General features: G+C 40.2%; 1 protein-coding gene across 2 annotated transcripts in view; it reads left to right on the top strand.

The window, feature by feature from the left end:
• The window catches only part of PRAG1 (PEAK1 related, kinase-activating pseudokinase 1), a 61120-nt gene that overhangs the window by 26968 nt on the left and 15866 nt on the right, over nucleotides 1-18286 (top strand). For both annotated transcript variants that reach the window (XM_017535602.1, XM_037740911.1), the window contains exon 4: nucleotides 12907-13064. In XM_017535602.1, the coding sequence (XP_017391091.1) occupies nucleotides 12907-13064 (158 nt within the window). The remainder of the gene's footprint in view (nucleotides 1-12906; nucleotides 13065-18286) is intronic.

Raw genomic sequence — 18286 nt, 5'->3', positions numbered from 1 at the left:
TACAGGAATGAGGATGGAAGATGTTTGGAGATATCCAGGATGGAGAGATTTCAACTGAGTCTGAACACAGGGAGATGGACCTGTTGAGATGCAGATAAGAGAGTGCAGAACTGATCAGGGAGTATGGAGAGAACCTATGATGGTGCCTGGTTCTTATTGGGCAATAGTTGCCTCAGCATGAAGAATGGGGAAGTAGCTAATCCTAACAGCTTTGGTCCAAATAACCTCCCAAGCTAGGAGGGTAGAAATGAAGTCTAATATAAAACACACTGAAGCTGGGTCAACAAAGTGAACTTGAAATATTCACCAAATCAAGAAAAGTGGGATCTGAGAATTCTGAAAGCAAGGTCACCAAAACCATTAATCTAGAAACACAAAGATCCTGGTCAGACACAGGTGATCTTGGTGGGATTTCAATAGGAATCGATCAGACCCAGAACTGCAGTGACTCCCAAGTGGGTAACAACTCACTAGTGTTTTCATTTCACCAAACATCAGAGGTATGTGTGAGCTAGGGGATGAGGAGATGGTGTGAAAGGAGAAAAGAAAATCCTAAGAGGCTAAGGATACTCATGGGAGATTTTTTTTACAAGGGGAAGGCAGCCTGATGTAATAAAATAGGTTGTCCTTTTTCTAGATTTTCATATACTGAACTGGAAGTGATAAGAGCTAAATAACCTGATTCACTGAGGAATATGTCAGCTCCTGGATCTGGGGCTACACTATAAATTATCTAGTTCTTGAACACACAGATTCAAAATGAGGTCTGGTGAATGGACAAATCAACTCTTTCTCATGATTTTAGGTAATGTATGTTCTCAAAGCATCATTCTGTTTATCTTTCTTTGCAGATCTTTTAACTGTTGTAGTAAAAGTAGGGACATCAAGGTATGATGAATCACTAGACTGTCTAAAGATCTCTGCTTCTGTTGATAGCAAAAAGGATTACTCAGTCATATGGTTTGGATCTGTGTCCCCACATAAATCTCATGTTGAATTGTAATTCCCAATGTTGGAAGTGGGATCTGGTGGGAGGTGACTGGATCATGGGAGCAGATTTCCCCCTTTGGTGCTGTTCTCATGATAGAGTTCTTATGAGATCTGGTTGTTTAAAACAGTGTGTGGTACCTCCCCCACTCCCTTTCTTCCCCCTACTCTGGCCATATGAAGTACTCACTTCCCATTTGCCTTCTGCCATATTTGTAAATTTCCTGAGGCCTCCCCACAAGGCCACCATATGCTAGCATCATGCTTCTTGTACAGTGAGCCAATTACACCTCTTTTTTTCGTAAATTACCCAGTCTCAGGTATTTCTTTATAGCAATGTGAGAACAAACTAATACACTCAGTTTACTGGAGGCTGCAGAAGTCCTCTGTCTGCCTGTTTATCCATCCATTGATCTGTTCATCCATCCATCCACCCATCCATCCATCCATCCATCTATTTAGTCAGTACTATGTACATGGTGCTGTTTTTAGCAGTTAATAAATATTAACTCATTGAATCTTTCTAATAACCGCCTGAGGTATGTATTTTTGTTATCTACATTTTATAGATGGGAAGCTGAAACAGAGAGAGATTAAGCGTCTTTTCCAAAACACACAGCCAGTAAGCAGTAAGTCAGGACCTGAACCCAGGCAGTGAAGCACCAGTGTTCATGCTTTTAACCACCACATCATTGGCCATTCTTGGTGACTCTGAAATCGTCTAGGAAGTTATTCAACTGCTTGCATCCCTGTTCTTTCCAGTGGCTCCTGAGGGCCCTGGGACACTCATCTATAGGCAGGGAAGCTAGTAGGAGGGGCCCTTCTGTGTGCTCACCTATAGGCAGAGCAGCTGGTAGAAGGGGATCTTCTGTGGATTGCAATTACTCTGTCTTTAGTTCCCACTTGTTCTGTTTTTATCTCCTTCTCTTCTCATCTGCTCCTCTTGTGTGAACAGATGTGTTTCCTCCTTGACTTTCCAGGCCATGGTTTGGAACATGTTGTTCTTAGGTGATCATTTTAGAAATGAAAGTGTAGTGTACAAGGGTGATGGAGCCAAACTATGAGTTCTTCATCACTCTCTTACCTGCTCCTCAGCAGCTCCATCTCCCTGTCTTCAGCCTCAGCTGAAATCTCCACACCTGGATACTCCCAAACATCTGCCATCCTCACTTCTGCACCAGGCAGCCCAGTGCTTCTTTGGAAAAGTCCACAACTGTATAGGCTGGGGCCACAAATAGGAGCTCGCTTTTCTGAAATCTGAATGGCCATCTTTAAAAAATGTTTGTATCTCTCATGCTAAAATATATCTGTATATAGTCAGGGCAGACTTCCATCTGGCCAATTTAAGAATTTTTATCCTTGACTAAAACCAACTAGCAACCCAAATGTGTGTGTGTGTGCATGCACATGCATGTATGTGTGTTTGTGTATGTGTGTGAGGGGTGTGTGTGTGTGTGTGTGTGTATTTTCCTGTCTTTTAATGTAACTATGCTTTATTCCTGTGTTAAATTGTTCCTACTGAATGTGAAGTTGAAATAAAGGGCTTTTAAACTTGTAGAGCTCCAGAAGAGTTGCTAGTGCATTAACTACAAATGCAAATTAACAGGCCTGCACCATGGGGACCACAGAAGTCATCTGACAAAAGATGAAACTGATTTCCTATATTTATGCATGCTAATAAATCAGTGGGGGAAAACATGCCCCCAGAACAAATTGGCCCTATCAGTTTTTTCAGGCATTTAGGCACTTGCAAAATACCTCCCTTAGCATCTTCATCAAAAACCTCCAAAGATAAAAATAATAGAAACTTTCCCAGCTTAGTTATCTGCCTTTTTTGTCCTACCTAAAACTACAAGATGGCTGGTCTCAGTGGCTCATGCCTGTAATTCCAGCACTTTGGGAGGCCAAGGAGGGCAGATCACCTGAGGTTGGGAGATCGAGACCAGCCTGACCAGCATGGAGAAACCCCATCTCTACTAAAAATACAAAATTGGCCAGGCGTGGTGGCACATGCCTGTAATCCCAGATACTTGGGAGACTGAGGCAGGAGAACCGCTTGAACCCGGGAGGTGGAGGTTGTGGTGAGCTGAGATGGCGCCATTGTACTCCAGGCTGGGCAACAAGAGAAAAACTCTGTCTCAAAAAATAATAATACAAATAAATTAATTAAAAACTACAAAATTTGTGAAAATTCAGAATATTTAAGGATGAGTGTATTTTGTACTAATGGTAAAAACACAATTACTTTTGCACCAACCTAGTAGATATGAGAAAGCTTCAGCTATGGAATCCAGTATTCTTGATGATTATCAGTTGCTCTGTGTTCCTGACTTTCGTAAGTTTTGCTGGGCAAGTGTAATTCTTTCTTGAAGGAAACATTTAATCTCCCAGATGCCACTGCGGTCTTGAAACAGAGGCAGATAAGCTTAATCAAGAACTATTTAGTAATGACTCTGTGTTCCAGCACGTCTCGACTGTAACACAGCTCCTCAAACCATTTGTAATTTTGGGATGGTTACAAGTCTATTTCACATCAAACAATTGGAATAATTTAACCAGGATTATAACCAAATGCTCAGTGATGTGATTCAAACTCAGTTCAGTGTGATTTCCAGAAGGATGAGAATGGTCAGAGAAGACTGAGCTAGCCTGGGAGGAATTTGTAGGTAAGTGAAACTGACGCTGGGTCTTGAGGATGGAGATGCTTTGAAAGGGTGAGAAGATCATTTCCTCTGAGCCATGGTTAGGAGAAGAGAAGGAACACTTTGGTGCTTTGGAGAAAATCAGAAGACAAAGAGTAGCTTTAGAACAGAGAATTTAGGAGGGGAAGTAGCAGTGTATTAACCAAAGTGGTGATACTTTGTTTCCTAAACAGAAATCTAGGAATTTGTCGGAATGTGTACAATGAAACAAATAGACTATGAGGGAAAGATTTGAAATTGAGATTGTCAAAGAAAATCTGAGATGTGTGTTTCTGTCACTACAGAGGACCTGAGCCAATCCAATATGGTGGCCAAGCTACAGAGAATCCTTATATGAGTGCCAGGTAGGACTCTTACAGGGTCATCCATCATTATGAGAACAGGATTTTAGAAAGATTTTGAGTCAGAATGCTGTTACCAAGGTTGCAAATATCTCTGAAGATGTGGATTGCTGGATGTGGTGGCTCACACTTATAATCCCAGTACTTTGAAAGGCCAAAGCAGGTGGATGACTTGAGCTCAGGAGTTTGAGACCAGTCTGGCTAAAATGGCAAAACCCTGTCTATTAAAAATACAAAAATTAGCCAGGTGTGGTGGCATGCACCTGTAGTCGCAGTCACACAGGAGGCTGAGGCATGAGAATCTCTTGAAACTGGAGTGCCACTGCACTCCAGTCTGGGTGATGAGTGAGATTTTGTTTCAAAAAATTTTAAAAAAGGATGTGGATTGATATCTTACTGGAAGAGCTTGATAAATATTTTTCTTCCAGGTCTGTAGGTTTGTCAAAGCACAGGGATCTTGTCAAGTCTGTTAATAGTTGTATCCCCAACACCTAACAGCACTTGGCATAGAGTAGGCTTAATGCTGAAAAGGCTGAGAAAGGTACTCAGGAGAGACAAGAAGGAGGATACACTGCAGGTAATACAGGCATACAATAAATTAAAAACAGGTTGTTCTTATCCACCAAGAAAACTTGAATTGCTTAATGGTTTTGACTTCAGTAACTGGCTACATAGTAGAGAATAAATGTAGAAAAACAATGTATTTGAGAGTATATTTGAATTGCTTTGAATCACGGAGCCCAGTAAAACAATTGGAGATTAAAAGCTGTAGGTCAGAGAGGCAGAGCCGTCCCTGTTTTCCTGTGCTTTTACAGGAAGTGCATTTTATAGAAAAGTCAGAGAGGAACTAGGGGAAACATAGAACTCTGAGCTGGTGAATTCACAGCAGCCTGGTGAAGCATTTCGGCTGCCTCTGAAGCTGGCCCTTCACACCCAAGGCTGCTTTTTTGGGACCCTGAAGTCAGTGTCCCAGCTGGTCGGAAGGGCTGGGGAGGCCCCGCTGATGAGGACGGCACCACAGGCCTGAGTCTAGAATGGTAAGAGGTTCTCAGTCTTTAATTGAGACATTTGTTGGTTGTTTGAGTCTAAACCCAATCTTTTCCCTTTCTTCTTCATAATTGAAAAAAACGTGTACAGACTTTTAAAAAACTTGTTCGTGCTTTCAGAGCATTCATTTGATTCTCTAAAGCTTTCCTTTAAATCTTCTCCAGATCATTACTAAACTTACTAGTGTAATTGACCAATCCCAAGACCTGGTGGTGTAACTGTGTGCTGTTATTTAGAGAGCCAGTCTAAAACTGCACGCCAGCACTATGTGGGTTTTCACAGTTTCCGCCCCAGTGGCAGAAAGCTCTCAGCCAAATGTATGTGAACCAAACAAAAGTCAGGGGCAGTGAGAATGAAAATTGGCTTCAATCACACTCTGAATATCGCTGTCATATGAGGATTCCAGCAGCCATGCAAAGTCTGAGATTCGTTTTCTGCTTCTCACTGGGGCCCAGTATCCGTTAAGGATTGTGGACATTCTGAACGCTCTCATTCTGCAAGCTCCGGGGGTATTTTTAGACAAGGCTTGTTCCTACAAATGAGGAAGTCTAGCAGATGGCTCTTCCGGCTGGAGTCTTTTTTTCCAGCTTTCCACCAACATAGTATGGAGACCACTCTGGCAAGACCTCTCTCTCTAGGGACAATGGAGGGAAAAGCTATTCTCAAAACACTGGGCAGCAGCTGCAGGGCTGGGGCTCTGAGAACCCTGTGCCAGTGGCTCATACATTTCACCCTGTCCACCCGGACTCTATGTAATTAATCAACAGTGGGAGGCAGAAAGGAAGCTTGAGGTTAAGCACAAGTGGTCTTTTATCACACTGCGTGAGCGAAGACATCTGTGGAGACGCACTCTCACTGTAGCTGATAAGAACTGGTATTCGCTAATCAGAGAGAAAAGACTGGAGCATGTGGGTTTTGTCCGTGGAAGTATTTTATAGACGGTTTGCACCAGTTTTGTGAAAGACAGATCAAATTATTATTAATGAGGGAAAGGTGCCTTTAAAAAACTAAGTAGTCTTGCTATACTGTGTTGAGTACACTCAGTGTCATTTGGCCTCACATCTGATAGAAGAATCCATTAGGGCTCAGAAAAGTCACCTTTGCAATAGAAAGCCTTTTCCAGGGATTCTTAAGAAGTCTATTTTATACATCGTGTAAAGACACAAAAGCAACTTGATTCTAAGTCTGTGCTTTGATGGCAAGCTTCCCTTTCATTTTTAAATTTGATGTGGTTTTGCTCATGCCCTAATTAAAGTGGCAATTCTCAAAACGTACAGATTGTACAGGTTTCCAGCGTGGATGCTTTTTAATCCAGTTCATAGGGAAGAATCATCAGTCCTAAGGTTTTGTTTTGTTTTATTTTTGAGACAGAGTCTCGCTGTGTCACCCAGACTGGAGCGCAGTGATACCATCTCAGCTCACTGCAACCTCCATGTCCCGGGTCTGAGTGATACTCCTGCCTTAGTCTCCTGAGTAGCTGGGACTACGGCTGTGTACCACCATGCCCGGCTAATTTTTCTGGTTGGTTTTTAGTGGAGATGGGGTTTCACCACGTTGGCCAGGGTGGTCTCGAACTGGCCCCAGGTGATCCACCTGCCAATGCCCCCCAAAGTACTGGAATTATAGGAGTAAGCCACTGCACCCAGCCTTAAGATTTTGCTGTTAAGCAAAAGGGTTACCCATGTGTGTATTAGAAGACATTATATCCCCATCTACAACTGAGCATTCTAAATGCCTACTGATTTCTGATTTTCTCTTTCCTTCTTTCCTTCTTTCTTTCTTTTCTTTTCTTTTCTTTTCTTTCTTTCTTTCTTTCTTCTTTCTTTCTTTCTTTCTTTCTTTCTTTCTTTCTTTCTTTCTTTCTTTCTTTCTTCTTTCTTTCTTTCTTTCTTTTTTCTTTCTTTTTCTTTCTTTCTTTTTTTTAAGACAGGGTCTCACTGTGTTCCTTAGGCTGGTCTCAAACTTCCAGGCTCAAGTGGTCCTCCCACCTCAGCCTCCTAAAGTGCTGGAATTACAGGGTTGGACCACCATGCCTGGTCATCTATTGGGTTTTAGCGACCTGGTAGGAACCTGGATTTCTCGAGCTTTTCCAGTAGAGAAGCAGCAGTTAGATCCCAAAAGCAATGAAAATTCCACGGTGACTTAGAAACTAAGATTTACCAAAGTCCGCTTTGGGAGACTCCCTTCCTCCCTAACACACACACACACACACACACACACACACACACACACACCCTGCAGATAATTTATTCTGTAGTTACAGGGATAGACTGATTTTGTCTGTATTCACTTGATGAGAGTTTTGACAGCAATGACTTCAGCCTCACAGTAACTATAGACAGAAGAATTAACTCCAAAGTCTTAGAAGAGTAGTTGAGTCTATGATGCAACTGTTTCCAGCCACAAGGGTGCTCTCTGGTGGAACTAACCCTCGTAAAGACTGTTCCCGCTGCGGGGTCTGATGGAAATCTCACTGTATTATTTTGTGTGTGCCTTGCCTTTCAGAGGCTTAACAACAGATCAATAGGAATAGCCACCCCCTGTCCTCACTCAGGCCCTGGTGATTTGCCTTCTTACTAGAAATGCTCATTTTCAATGTATCAAATATTCCAGGCATGCAATAAATTTCAAATAATAATTTAACTGACCTGAAGGTTTTCCCTAAGATTTTTCAAATATTAACATTTTGTCATTTGCTTTCAATTTTTTAAAAAATAAAATATTATTGCTACAGTGGAAGATCCCTCCCTATTCAATTTCCATTTCAACTTCCATTGCTACCCAGAGCAATCACTGTCTTGAAGTTGATGAGTAGCATTTACATTTTATTATGTGCTCCAAAAAATATATATATATATTGTTATATATTTTTAAGCTATATATAAATGGCATCACACTTTAATTGAGCCTTTTGTAAATTACTTTTAATACTCAGCATTTTAAGAATTTTTTTTCAAATTGCTATGTTAAAATCCAGTTCATTTTTCTGACTGCTATAAAGTATCCCACTAAAAGACTGTACCATACATTTTTCATTCCTTTGTTGAAGCACAGTTCGTTTGCAAGGTTGTTTGCTATTTGTAACATTGTGAACATCTTTCTCCACTTATAAGAGTTTCTCTAGATCTGTACTGCACTGTATGGTAGCCACTAGCTTAAAATGTGGTTAGTCAGGGCCGGGCGCAGTGGCTCACGCCTGTAATCCCAGCACTTTGGGAGGCCAAGGCAGGAGAATCACAACGTCAGGAGTTCAAGACCAGCACGATTAACATGTTGAAACCCTGTCTCTACTAAAAATACAAAAGTTAGCTGGGTGTGGTGATGGGCACCTGTAATTCCAGCTACTCAGGAGGCTGAGGAAGGAGAATCACTTGAACTGGGAGGCAAAGTTTGCTGTGAGCCGAGATAATGCCACTGCACTGCGCTCCAGCCTGGGCTACAAAGTGAAACTTGGTCTCAAAAAAAAAAAAAAAAATGTGGTTAGTTGGAATTGCAATGTGCATAAATGTAAAATGCATGTCACATTTTAAAGACTTAGAATGAAAAAAATGGACTATCTCATTAATAATTGATATAGGTTATACTCATTACAGGTTAAAATGATACTCTTTTGCATATATTATGTTAAATACGTATATTACTAAAATTATTTTTTCCCATTTATTTTACATTTTTAAAATGTGGCTACTAGAAAATTTAAAATTATATATATGGCTTCCATTATATTTCTCTTGGACAAGACTGGTCAAGACCAGGAGTCAGTAACTGATTGCCCACATGACAGCCATCTGTTTTTGTAAATAAAGCTTTATTAGAAAACATGCCACTAATTTGTATGGTGGCTTTCCAGCTACAATAGCAGTGTTATGTAGTTGCAACAGAGTCCGTATCGTTCATGAGCCTAAATTATTTACCATCTGGCCTTTTAAGAAAAAGTTTGTTGACTCGTATTCTAGAGCAGTAATTTTTAACCTTTTTTAAAAAAACCATGACCCACAGTAAGAAACATATTTAATATCATGACCCAACAAACACACATATCTGAAACAAAAGTTTTACAAAACGAAGTTTCACAAATCCTTTCTATATATTTTCATATTTTCTATTTCTATTTTATTAAAATAAACTGCTGGTCAATAAACTGCTAGTGACCCACTAAAGTGACCTAGCCATTCATTCATTACTAGTTATCCAAGTGGCGCTGCTCAAGGATATATATCCAAAAATAGAGTAACTGGATTATAGGAATGTGTGTATTTAAGTTTATAAGATTAATCACATTGTTGTCCTGTGTGTGAGTTTACCAATCTACAGTCTCACAGACAGTGTAAGAGAGTTTCTATCTGCCTATATCTTTAGCAAAACCTGATCTTGCCAGTCCAATCTGATAGGTATGAAATAAAATCTTGTTTTATTTATAATCAGATCATTCACAAATGTAATCAACTTTTCATGTGTTGAGTGGCCTTTCATATTCCATTTGTGAGTTGCTGGTTCATTTCCATTGCCCTTTTAAAAATTGAGTCGTTTGTCTGTTTCTTAGATTTATAGACACTTTTTCTATTCTGTATACCAATACTTTTGTTAGTTATGTGGGTTGCAAAGATGTGAGTTGGCCACTCCAAGGATTGTTTTGTTCACATTTTTTTTTTAGACAGACTTTCACTCTGTCGCCAGTCTGGAGTGCAGTGACACGTTCTTGGCTCACTGCAACCTCTGTCTCCCCAGTTCAGTTGATTCTCCTGCCTCAGCCTCCCGAGTAGCTGGGACTACAGGCATGCACCACCACATCCAGATAATTTTTGTATTTTTAGTAGAGATAGGGTTTCACCATGTTGACCAGTATGGTCTTGATCTCTTGACCTCGTGATCTGCCCACCTTGGCCTCCCAGAGTGGTGGGATTACAGGTGTAAGCCACCACGCCTGACCCTTTTTCACTTTTTAATGGTGCCTTTTATTTTATCAGGCAGAAGTTTTAAATTTTAAAATAGATTTATCTTTCTTTTTCTTTATATTCCTATTTTTTAGCTCTTATTTTAAAAATTATTTCATACCCCAAGGTCACAAAGTTTTCTCTGCTATTTTTTTGGATGAATTTAAAATTTAGTGGGTGCTTCTTTTCTGTTGAAAATTTGTGTTTCTATATGGCATGAGATATGTCTCTACTTTCTTTTTTCTTCATAACATATATATATATATATATATATATACACACATATATATATATATATATACATACATATATATATATATATGTATATATATATAGAGAGAGAGAGAGAGAGACACTGTTTCACTCTGTCACCCAGGCTGGAGTGCAGTGGCACCATCTTGGCTCACTACAACCTCCGCCTCCTGGGTTCAAGTGATTCTACTGCCTCAGTCTCCCAAATAGCTGGGATTACAGGCATGTGCTACTATGCCCAGCTAAGCTTTTGTATTATTAGTAGAGAGGGGTTGGCCTGTTGGCCAGGCTGGCCTCAAACTCCTGACCTCAAGTGATCCACCCACCTAGGCGTCCAAAAGTTCTCGGATTATAGGAGGGAACCACCATGCCCAACATCATTTTATAATTCTAATTTAACCTTTATACCCAAATTGGACAAGGACAGGACAAGAAAGAAAAAGTATGGGCTAACCTGTATTTGAATGAAAATGTAAAAATCCTAAATTAAATATTAGTAAAACTGAATCCAATAATATATAGTAAAATAAGTTCATGCAACATGTGCAAGCATGGCTTAATTAAGAAAAGCTATTAACATAACTCATCACATTCACAGAGTAAAGGAAAAACATGATAGATTTTTTCCCATAGATTTAGAAAAGGCATGTGATAAACCCTAATAGACACAAAATGATTGTAAAATACAAAACTCTTAGAAAACTTGAAGTAGAAATAAACATCCTTACCCTGATAAAGAGCATCTACCAAAACCTATAGCAAACATACACTTAGTATTAAAGCATCCCTTGTACTGCCTATATGTGGAGTTCCCTCTTTGTATCTGGCACCTGAGAATTTTTCTTTATTTTAGTCTTGGCTGTTACTTTAAGTATTGTGTGTGTGCATATGTATGTGAATATATATATGCTCATACATACACATATTTATGTATTTTTTAGTTTCATCTATCTCCATACATTTCATGAAGTTTATGGAACGGGAAACTGTGTCAGCTCCATAGCTATGGTGTTGGAGTTTCTCCCTTAGTGATTTTCTGGGCCTGAAGATCAAGAAACTCTAGAGACCACTATGGAGGGGGCAAAGTAGTGGGGTAGCCACAGAGCTGACTTCTCTCCTAGACTGAGGATTTGTTATGCGTAACTTTATATCCTGGCTTCCCTTGGAGAAAACTATTAGTGATGGGTCTGATGTGGATATAAGAAAATTGTAAGAAACTGTCTTTGATTTCATTTTGCCAGGAGGTTAGATAAAGATCAGCTACTGCCATAGCATTGCCTAAGGAACTGATATTTTCAAGATTCCCACAGCGATACTGAGATACAAAGATGAAGATTAGTCGTAACATTGCCGTCACTGTCACACTTTATTTGACAGCTTTAAAACATTTTTAAAAGATGATTCTAAGAATTGGGAGTGGGGAGAGGGACGTGTTTTCTAAGGACCACTTTCTTTGATAGCAAACAAACTTTAAACTCTTCTGTTAATAAACAAGAGATTCCTGTGACTATAAAAATTAAAACAGGGCCTGGCAATGTTGAACACAAAGAACAGCCAATACATTCCTGACTGTAAGGTCAAGTTCATTACATAAGACAATTCTGATGCCAAATCAATACTGTATTGTGTGTTTACCAAAGCAGATATTGTGATATGGATCTACTGTAGTAGGAACAGGAATGTCATCAGGAAATATCAGTTCAGACAAATGTGGGTTTCTACCAACAGGGAAAGAGCTGGACCTAGTGTGATCTGTCTCCCTTCATGGTGAAAATGTCAGGTCAGAAGTGAATATTCATGTGGCCCTTGGAAAGTGAGAAGGAGAAATCAATAAGCTAAACACACAACCTAATAATAGAACTGTTTTCTCCAATGTGAGTATTTTTCTCTTGAAGTTGGTATTTCTGTCCTTGATCTGTTGGTGATGCTATTTAGAGATGCAACAAAAGATTTCACAGAAAAGCAAAAGGTGGATTCCATTGTTCCGGAATATCGGTTATGTCAACTTGGTTCTATCTAAGCATGTCACTGGAAGTCTGGTTCACATTTAAAGGTTTCCTTAATTCCAAGAAACAATCTAGACCCTTTGAAGTTTTGGCAAAAGAGTACCAGGCAAAAACGAAAAAAAAAATCCCACTTGTAAAGGCCTAGTTTGCAATTCATTTGTCCTGGAATCTTGCAAAAACAACCCAACCTTTGTATATCTCTGTACATTGGTGTGTATGGTAATGTTTTGATTTCTATACATTGGTGTGTATGATGATTTTTTATTTCTATACATCAGTGTGTATGATAATGTTTTTATTATTTTTTGCAGAGATTTTACACAGGATATAATAGGTGACACAAATGCTTTGGCAGATGGGGTCAGAATATGGAAGCAATTCCTTCTATATAAGAATTCTGGTTCTTGTTTAAATTTAATAGTCGCTTCTCCTAACCACACTCAGGAAGTCTCCTGTCATTCATGTGCTGCATAAGTTCCTGAAGAGCCCCCTACTGTCTCCCCAAAATCTTTTTTATTTAATAAACTTGCTGACATTGGCCAGGTTTCAAGAGTGTAGTAGGTTCATGATCCATCAGCCTGGTTTCTGAATGGAACCCAAATGAGTTATTTGTATTGTTTGTTCCTACCTTTTCCAGGCACCTTTTAAAAATGAACAAGAGCAGCTCTGATTTGGAAAAAGTGAGCCAGGGCTCTGCAGAGAGCCTCAGTCCATCCTTCAGGGGTGTCCACATCAGCTTCACCACCGGCTCCACAGACAGCTTGGCCTCAGACTCCAGGACCTGCAACGATGGAGGTAACAAACTTGATCTTGACCAAGAGGCTTAGATTCTCCTGGACCTGCAAGGCCAGTCCTGGGTTGCTTGCAGGATTTGAAAGGGCTGAGCAAGGACTTGGTCCTGCTTTCTCCATGAAGTAGACTTTTCCAAGGAGCTGTTGAAGTCAGTTACCTACTGAATATATGGCAAGCCAGCCCATTCGTATTGCCTTCTCTAAATGATAGTGTATGGACATGGCAACATGGTGAGAGGAAGATGAGGTTGAAAAGTTCCTGTTTCCCTGGGTAAAGAGCCATCTATGTTGAGGTCTGCTTTCTACTTCTGTCCTCAGGATTAGTCCTAAACCACACATTCTCACCATCTCTTTCTCTCTCTTTTGCATGTACATGTGCAAGTACACACATGTACTTACTGAACACAGCAGATGTTTACATAATGTTTGCTGAATTAAGCATGAAGACTTCATTAGGCCACCATCTAGGCTGCTTTTTGGATTAAGTTCTAAGGCCTGTGGGTGGACGTGCCCTCCATCGAGAATGTCCCTAAAACGGAACTCTTGTTTTTCCATAGTTGTGACCTGGATGGGTCACATTTAAAGTCTCTCGCCCTTTCAACATTCTTTGTGTATCTGTCCTCTCCTGTATTTCTCTTAGACATGCGTTGGCCTGTTGGATTTAGACTTGTACCCACATGACTTCTTTTCTCACTCCTGTGGAGGTATTTCTTCTCAATAGGCAATGACACGGTAGAGGGTTCCATTGTAAATTTACTGTCAGCAACATTTTTCTACCTAAACGATAGGTATTGGCTAAGACAAAAGTACGTGTGCTAAGTCAGTCTGCGGTGTGTTCTGATGAGAAACCTCTGACAGCTCTTACTTAAAAACAGGAAATATCTTAGTCTTGATTTGGGAGGAATGTAGCAACAACAGATTTTCTTTTACTGTAGATTTTTCTAGGCTCTTATCTTCTCCCTTTTCCCAGCCCATTGTACAACAAATTCAACAAGTCAGATTATTTCAGAGGGGACAAGGCATCTCGACCACAAGCCCCTGCACTGGTTAGTTCTGATCCACTCACTTGGAGACTGTAACCAGGTCTCGGGAGTGATCTACAATGAACCATCAGCCACCAGCCAGCGGGTGTCAGGAGAACTGGGCTTCATGCCTTCACCACCTTGTTTCCCAGAACCAGTAAATCATGGTGTCTGCTTGCAGGGTTTCTAGGAATTAACTAGGAAAGAAAAGGTTAAAACACATGACAAGTGGGTTGGTGGAATAAGGTAGGACATTGAGCAGCCCAGAAGGTGAGTGCTTCTTACAAAGCCTTCCAGAAGAGAGAGAAAAATCAGTGAAGGCTGATGGAGGGTTTGGAGAAGGTGTTATGGGAACATGGGACTTAGAGATCATGTCTGAAATGTGGTCAGAATTGGGGAGGTAGCGGGTAAGGAGGACAGGGCTTTCCAAGGTCAGAAAATAATAAAAGAGAAACAAAGCCACAGGGATAGCAGTGCATATGGAAGAAGGATGAGACCAGTCTGACACGCTTCAACAGACACCGGCAAGGGGAAATGGGACATGAGCTTGGTGGGAAGCAGGGGCTGAATTGTACATGGCTCTCACAGCAATCTGTGCAGGTGGGAGACAGAGAGCTGCTGAAGGTTTGTGAATTCAATGGGGAAACCTCTTCAGACATTTTCTCATGTTCGTTTCTGAATAGCATGAATTAAAATGAATATATTTCCATGGTATTCCTTTATCACAAGCTAGTTGTTCAGTGGAAATACCCTTCAAAACTTGGACTCCCAGATCAACAAGAAGATATGTACCTTGTCAGTGGACTCTGGCCCCTGAGATCGAGCCATTTCTATCTGTGTTCCTGGGCTTGGCTCTGTACCCAGAATCATGTTTTGAAACTGGCAAGAGACCAAAGGCATGACATTCTCTCTCTCTCTCTTTCTCTCTCTCTGTCTCTCACTCTCTCTTCTTTTTGGCATCTTTTAAACATTAATCATTAATCTGGAGAATATACAGAATCACTGGTCGTATATGAGAAATCCTTAATTCACTTCTCACCACTTACCAAGGCAGCTTAAATCTGTTATTGTACAATTATCTTACAATCCCATGGGTCCTTAACTCACTTTTATCTTGTAACTGAAATATTTACCCATTGCAACTTTGGTGACTATTTGGCCTGAGAGAATGGATCCAAATAGAAAGCAGAACCAGTTCACACTGAAGTTCTTTGAAAATTGACTGCATTGTCTGCCTTTCTAAGATTATACATTAAGCCAAAAGACATCATTAGACTCTACATTTATTTTGTCAGTAAGAATCTACTAGTGAAAACTATGCATTTCATTGACTTTTTTTCATACACAGCATAGGCTGGCCTGAATGAGTTGAGGAAAAAGTCATTCCAGGACATCTTGGAATTGTATCAGGGTTAATGGCTACAGTTAGTGATTCAGGTTTTATGCCCCCCACAACTCCCCCACAAAAACAGGTTTATGTTGTATATGAAAAACCTAATAGAAATCTCTAACTTTGTTACATTTTTTAAACAGATGTTTACTCTAAATGTTACAGTGGCAAAATGCCACTTTTGTATCAATGTTAATTTCACCTCTTTATACTTGTATCAGATTTCATATTCCTCCAGTGCATCTGTTATCCCATTTGTCCAATTCAATTGAACAGCCAGTCAATTCAGTGCAAGTAAAATTTGTCGAAGCAGTTGTTTGGTTTATGCTTGGTTTGGGGACAGACTGCATGTGTCAGGACAGATCCGTGAAGGCTGCCAAGGGGAAGGTTTCTGTAGGGAATGAATAGGTTGGATGTGTGAGGGAAATGATGATCAGAAATGGTCATCAGGAGACCCTTTTGCTTTAAGTGGTTACTTGTAAATATGCAAACCTAATGTCTCATTGAGATCATTTCCCTCTTTGATGTAGGATAACATTAAAATTCAATTCAGCAGTTCAGCAAACATTTCTGAATGCCAGGAGATTAGGGAGATTAGAGAGTTCTCTGTTGAGCTGAAACCATTGACACCAGCAATAGATAAGGGATCTGAAAATACGGTTCATATAGATATTCTCACTCACATGAATACATGTACCAGGGTGGTGATATCATTCTTATTTTTATAGCTGGCAAACCAGAGATATAGGACACGAATTAAATATATTGACAGTCGTCAGTCAGCTTGTTTTTCTCAACAAGCTACTACTGGCAAATTTTTAAAATATGTATATTAATTCAGTCATTCATTTTATAGATATTGTTGAGTACAAACTCTGTGCTGAGTACAATTCCAGATGCTGAAGTTTCAGCAATGGAAATGAATCCCAGTCCCTTCAAGGGGCTTACATTCTGGTAGGGAGAGATAGACAATAAGAAAGATAAGATGTAAAGTAGCTACTGGTCACAGGGCAGTGAGTGCTGGTAGAAAAATCAGGCCAGGAACAGCGTGGAGAGGGGTGGGAGTGCCCCAAAGGAAAAGACATTTATTTTTTAAAATTTCCTGTGGCCTGAGCTATAATATCACTGAAGTAAAGCTTCAACTTAATTTAAACCTTCCCTGTTAAACTGAATTTTAAAACATATGTTATTGCTCCGATAAAGTTAATACTTTTTTTTATTGTACTTTAGGTTCTGGGGTACATGTGCAGATCATGCAGGGTCATTGCACAGGTACTTACATGGCAAGGTGGTTTGCTGCCTCCATCCCCCATCACCCTTATCTGGCATTTCTCTTTCTCCCCATGTTATCCCTCCCCAACCTCCCCACCCACCGCTGTTCTTCCCCTAGCCACCCCTTCAACAGACCCGTGTGTGATACTCTCCTCCCTGTGTCCATGTGTTAAGTTAATATAGTTTTAATAAAAATTCAAACAACGGAGAAAGGTATAAAATGAAAAGTCAGTTTTCTGACACCTCATTCCCAGCTCCTACCACAACTTTTAAGATTTTTTTCTGTATCATCCCCAAAATGTGTATACATATGTCAAACACAAAATTCAGTTCTACACATTTTTGCACTTAATATATCTTGAGGCCTTTCCAATCAGAACCCCTAGGACTGCCCCACTTTTCAAAAGTGCTGCTTATTTTTTCATTGCATGAATTGGTTATAAATCCTCCTACTGATGCATGTCTAGGTTGATTTCATTGCAAGACTTACAGTAAGACTCTATGCCATACATTGGCATGATCGGGTGAGCAATCTATAAGATAAATCCTTAGAAGAAGTGGAACTGACATATCAAACTGTATGTGTATGTTACAGATAATATCAACGTATCCTCTAAAAACGTCAATTTACTTTTCTATTAACAGCATCTAAACAATGCTTCTTTTTTGGAGACAGAGCCTTGCTCTGTTGCTGAGGCTGGAGTGCAGTGGCGCAATCTCTGCCCATTGCAAGCTCCACCTCCAGGGATCAAGCAGTTCTCCTACCTCAGCAGCTAGGACTGCAGGCATGACACCACGCCTGGCTAATTTTTGTATTTTTAGTAGAGATGGAGTTTTGCCATGTTGGCCAGGTTGGTCTCAAACTCCTGACCTCAAGTGGCCTTCCCACCTCGGCCTCCCAAAGTGCTGGGATTATGGGTATGAGCCACTGCACCCAGCCTGGAAACTGCTTTGAATTAACTTTTAATTTTACTAACTTGGAAGGAAACCCTTAATGATTGTTATAACAGGAGATTGAAAGATCACAATTCCAGAACCACATGTGAGCTATAGGCATGGCATTCAGGGTACCTAGATAGAGCCTGTTTTCCAAAGTGAGACAGAGCTTTCTCTTCTTTTGCATGTAAATCACATTCACATCTTGATTATTGTTTCCTGGGATGATTAAGTGGTCTGGAAAGACTCCCCAGGAATGCCACATTTTCCATCCAGTTGTAAAATGCTAATAACCTGCTTCCAGTTTCAGACCACGTTTATCTTCTTGAAAAAAGCAAAGGATTCTTTTAAATAAAGGCATTGCTTTTTTCTTTCTTTCTTTCTTTCTTTTTTTTTTTAGACCTAGTCTCCCTTGGTTGCCCAGGATGGAGTGTAGTGGTGCAGTCTTAGCTCACTGCAAACTTCACCTCCTGGTTCAAGCGATTATTGTGCCTCAGCTTCCTGAGTAGCTGGGATTACAGGCACACACCACTATACCTGCTAATTTTGGTATTGTTAATAGAGACAGGGTTTCAGCATGTTGGCCAGACTGTTCTCGAACTCCTG

The sequence above is a fragment of the Cebus imitator genome, unplaced genomic scaffold (assembly GCF_001604975.1).
Source record: "Cebus imitator isolate Cc_AM_T3 unplaced genomic scaffold, Cebus_imitator-1.0 Scaffold5, whole genome shotgun sequence".
Classification (NCBI taxonomy): Eukaryota; Metazoa; Chordata; class Mammalia; order Primates; family Cebidae; genus Cebus; species Cebus imitator.
Note: the sequence above shows the minus strand (reverse complement) of the source record. Positions and strands in the feature narration are given on the sequence as shown.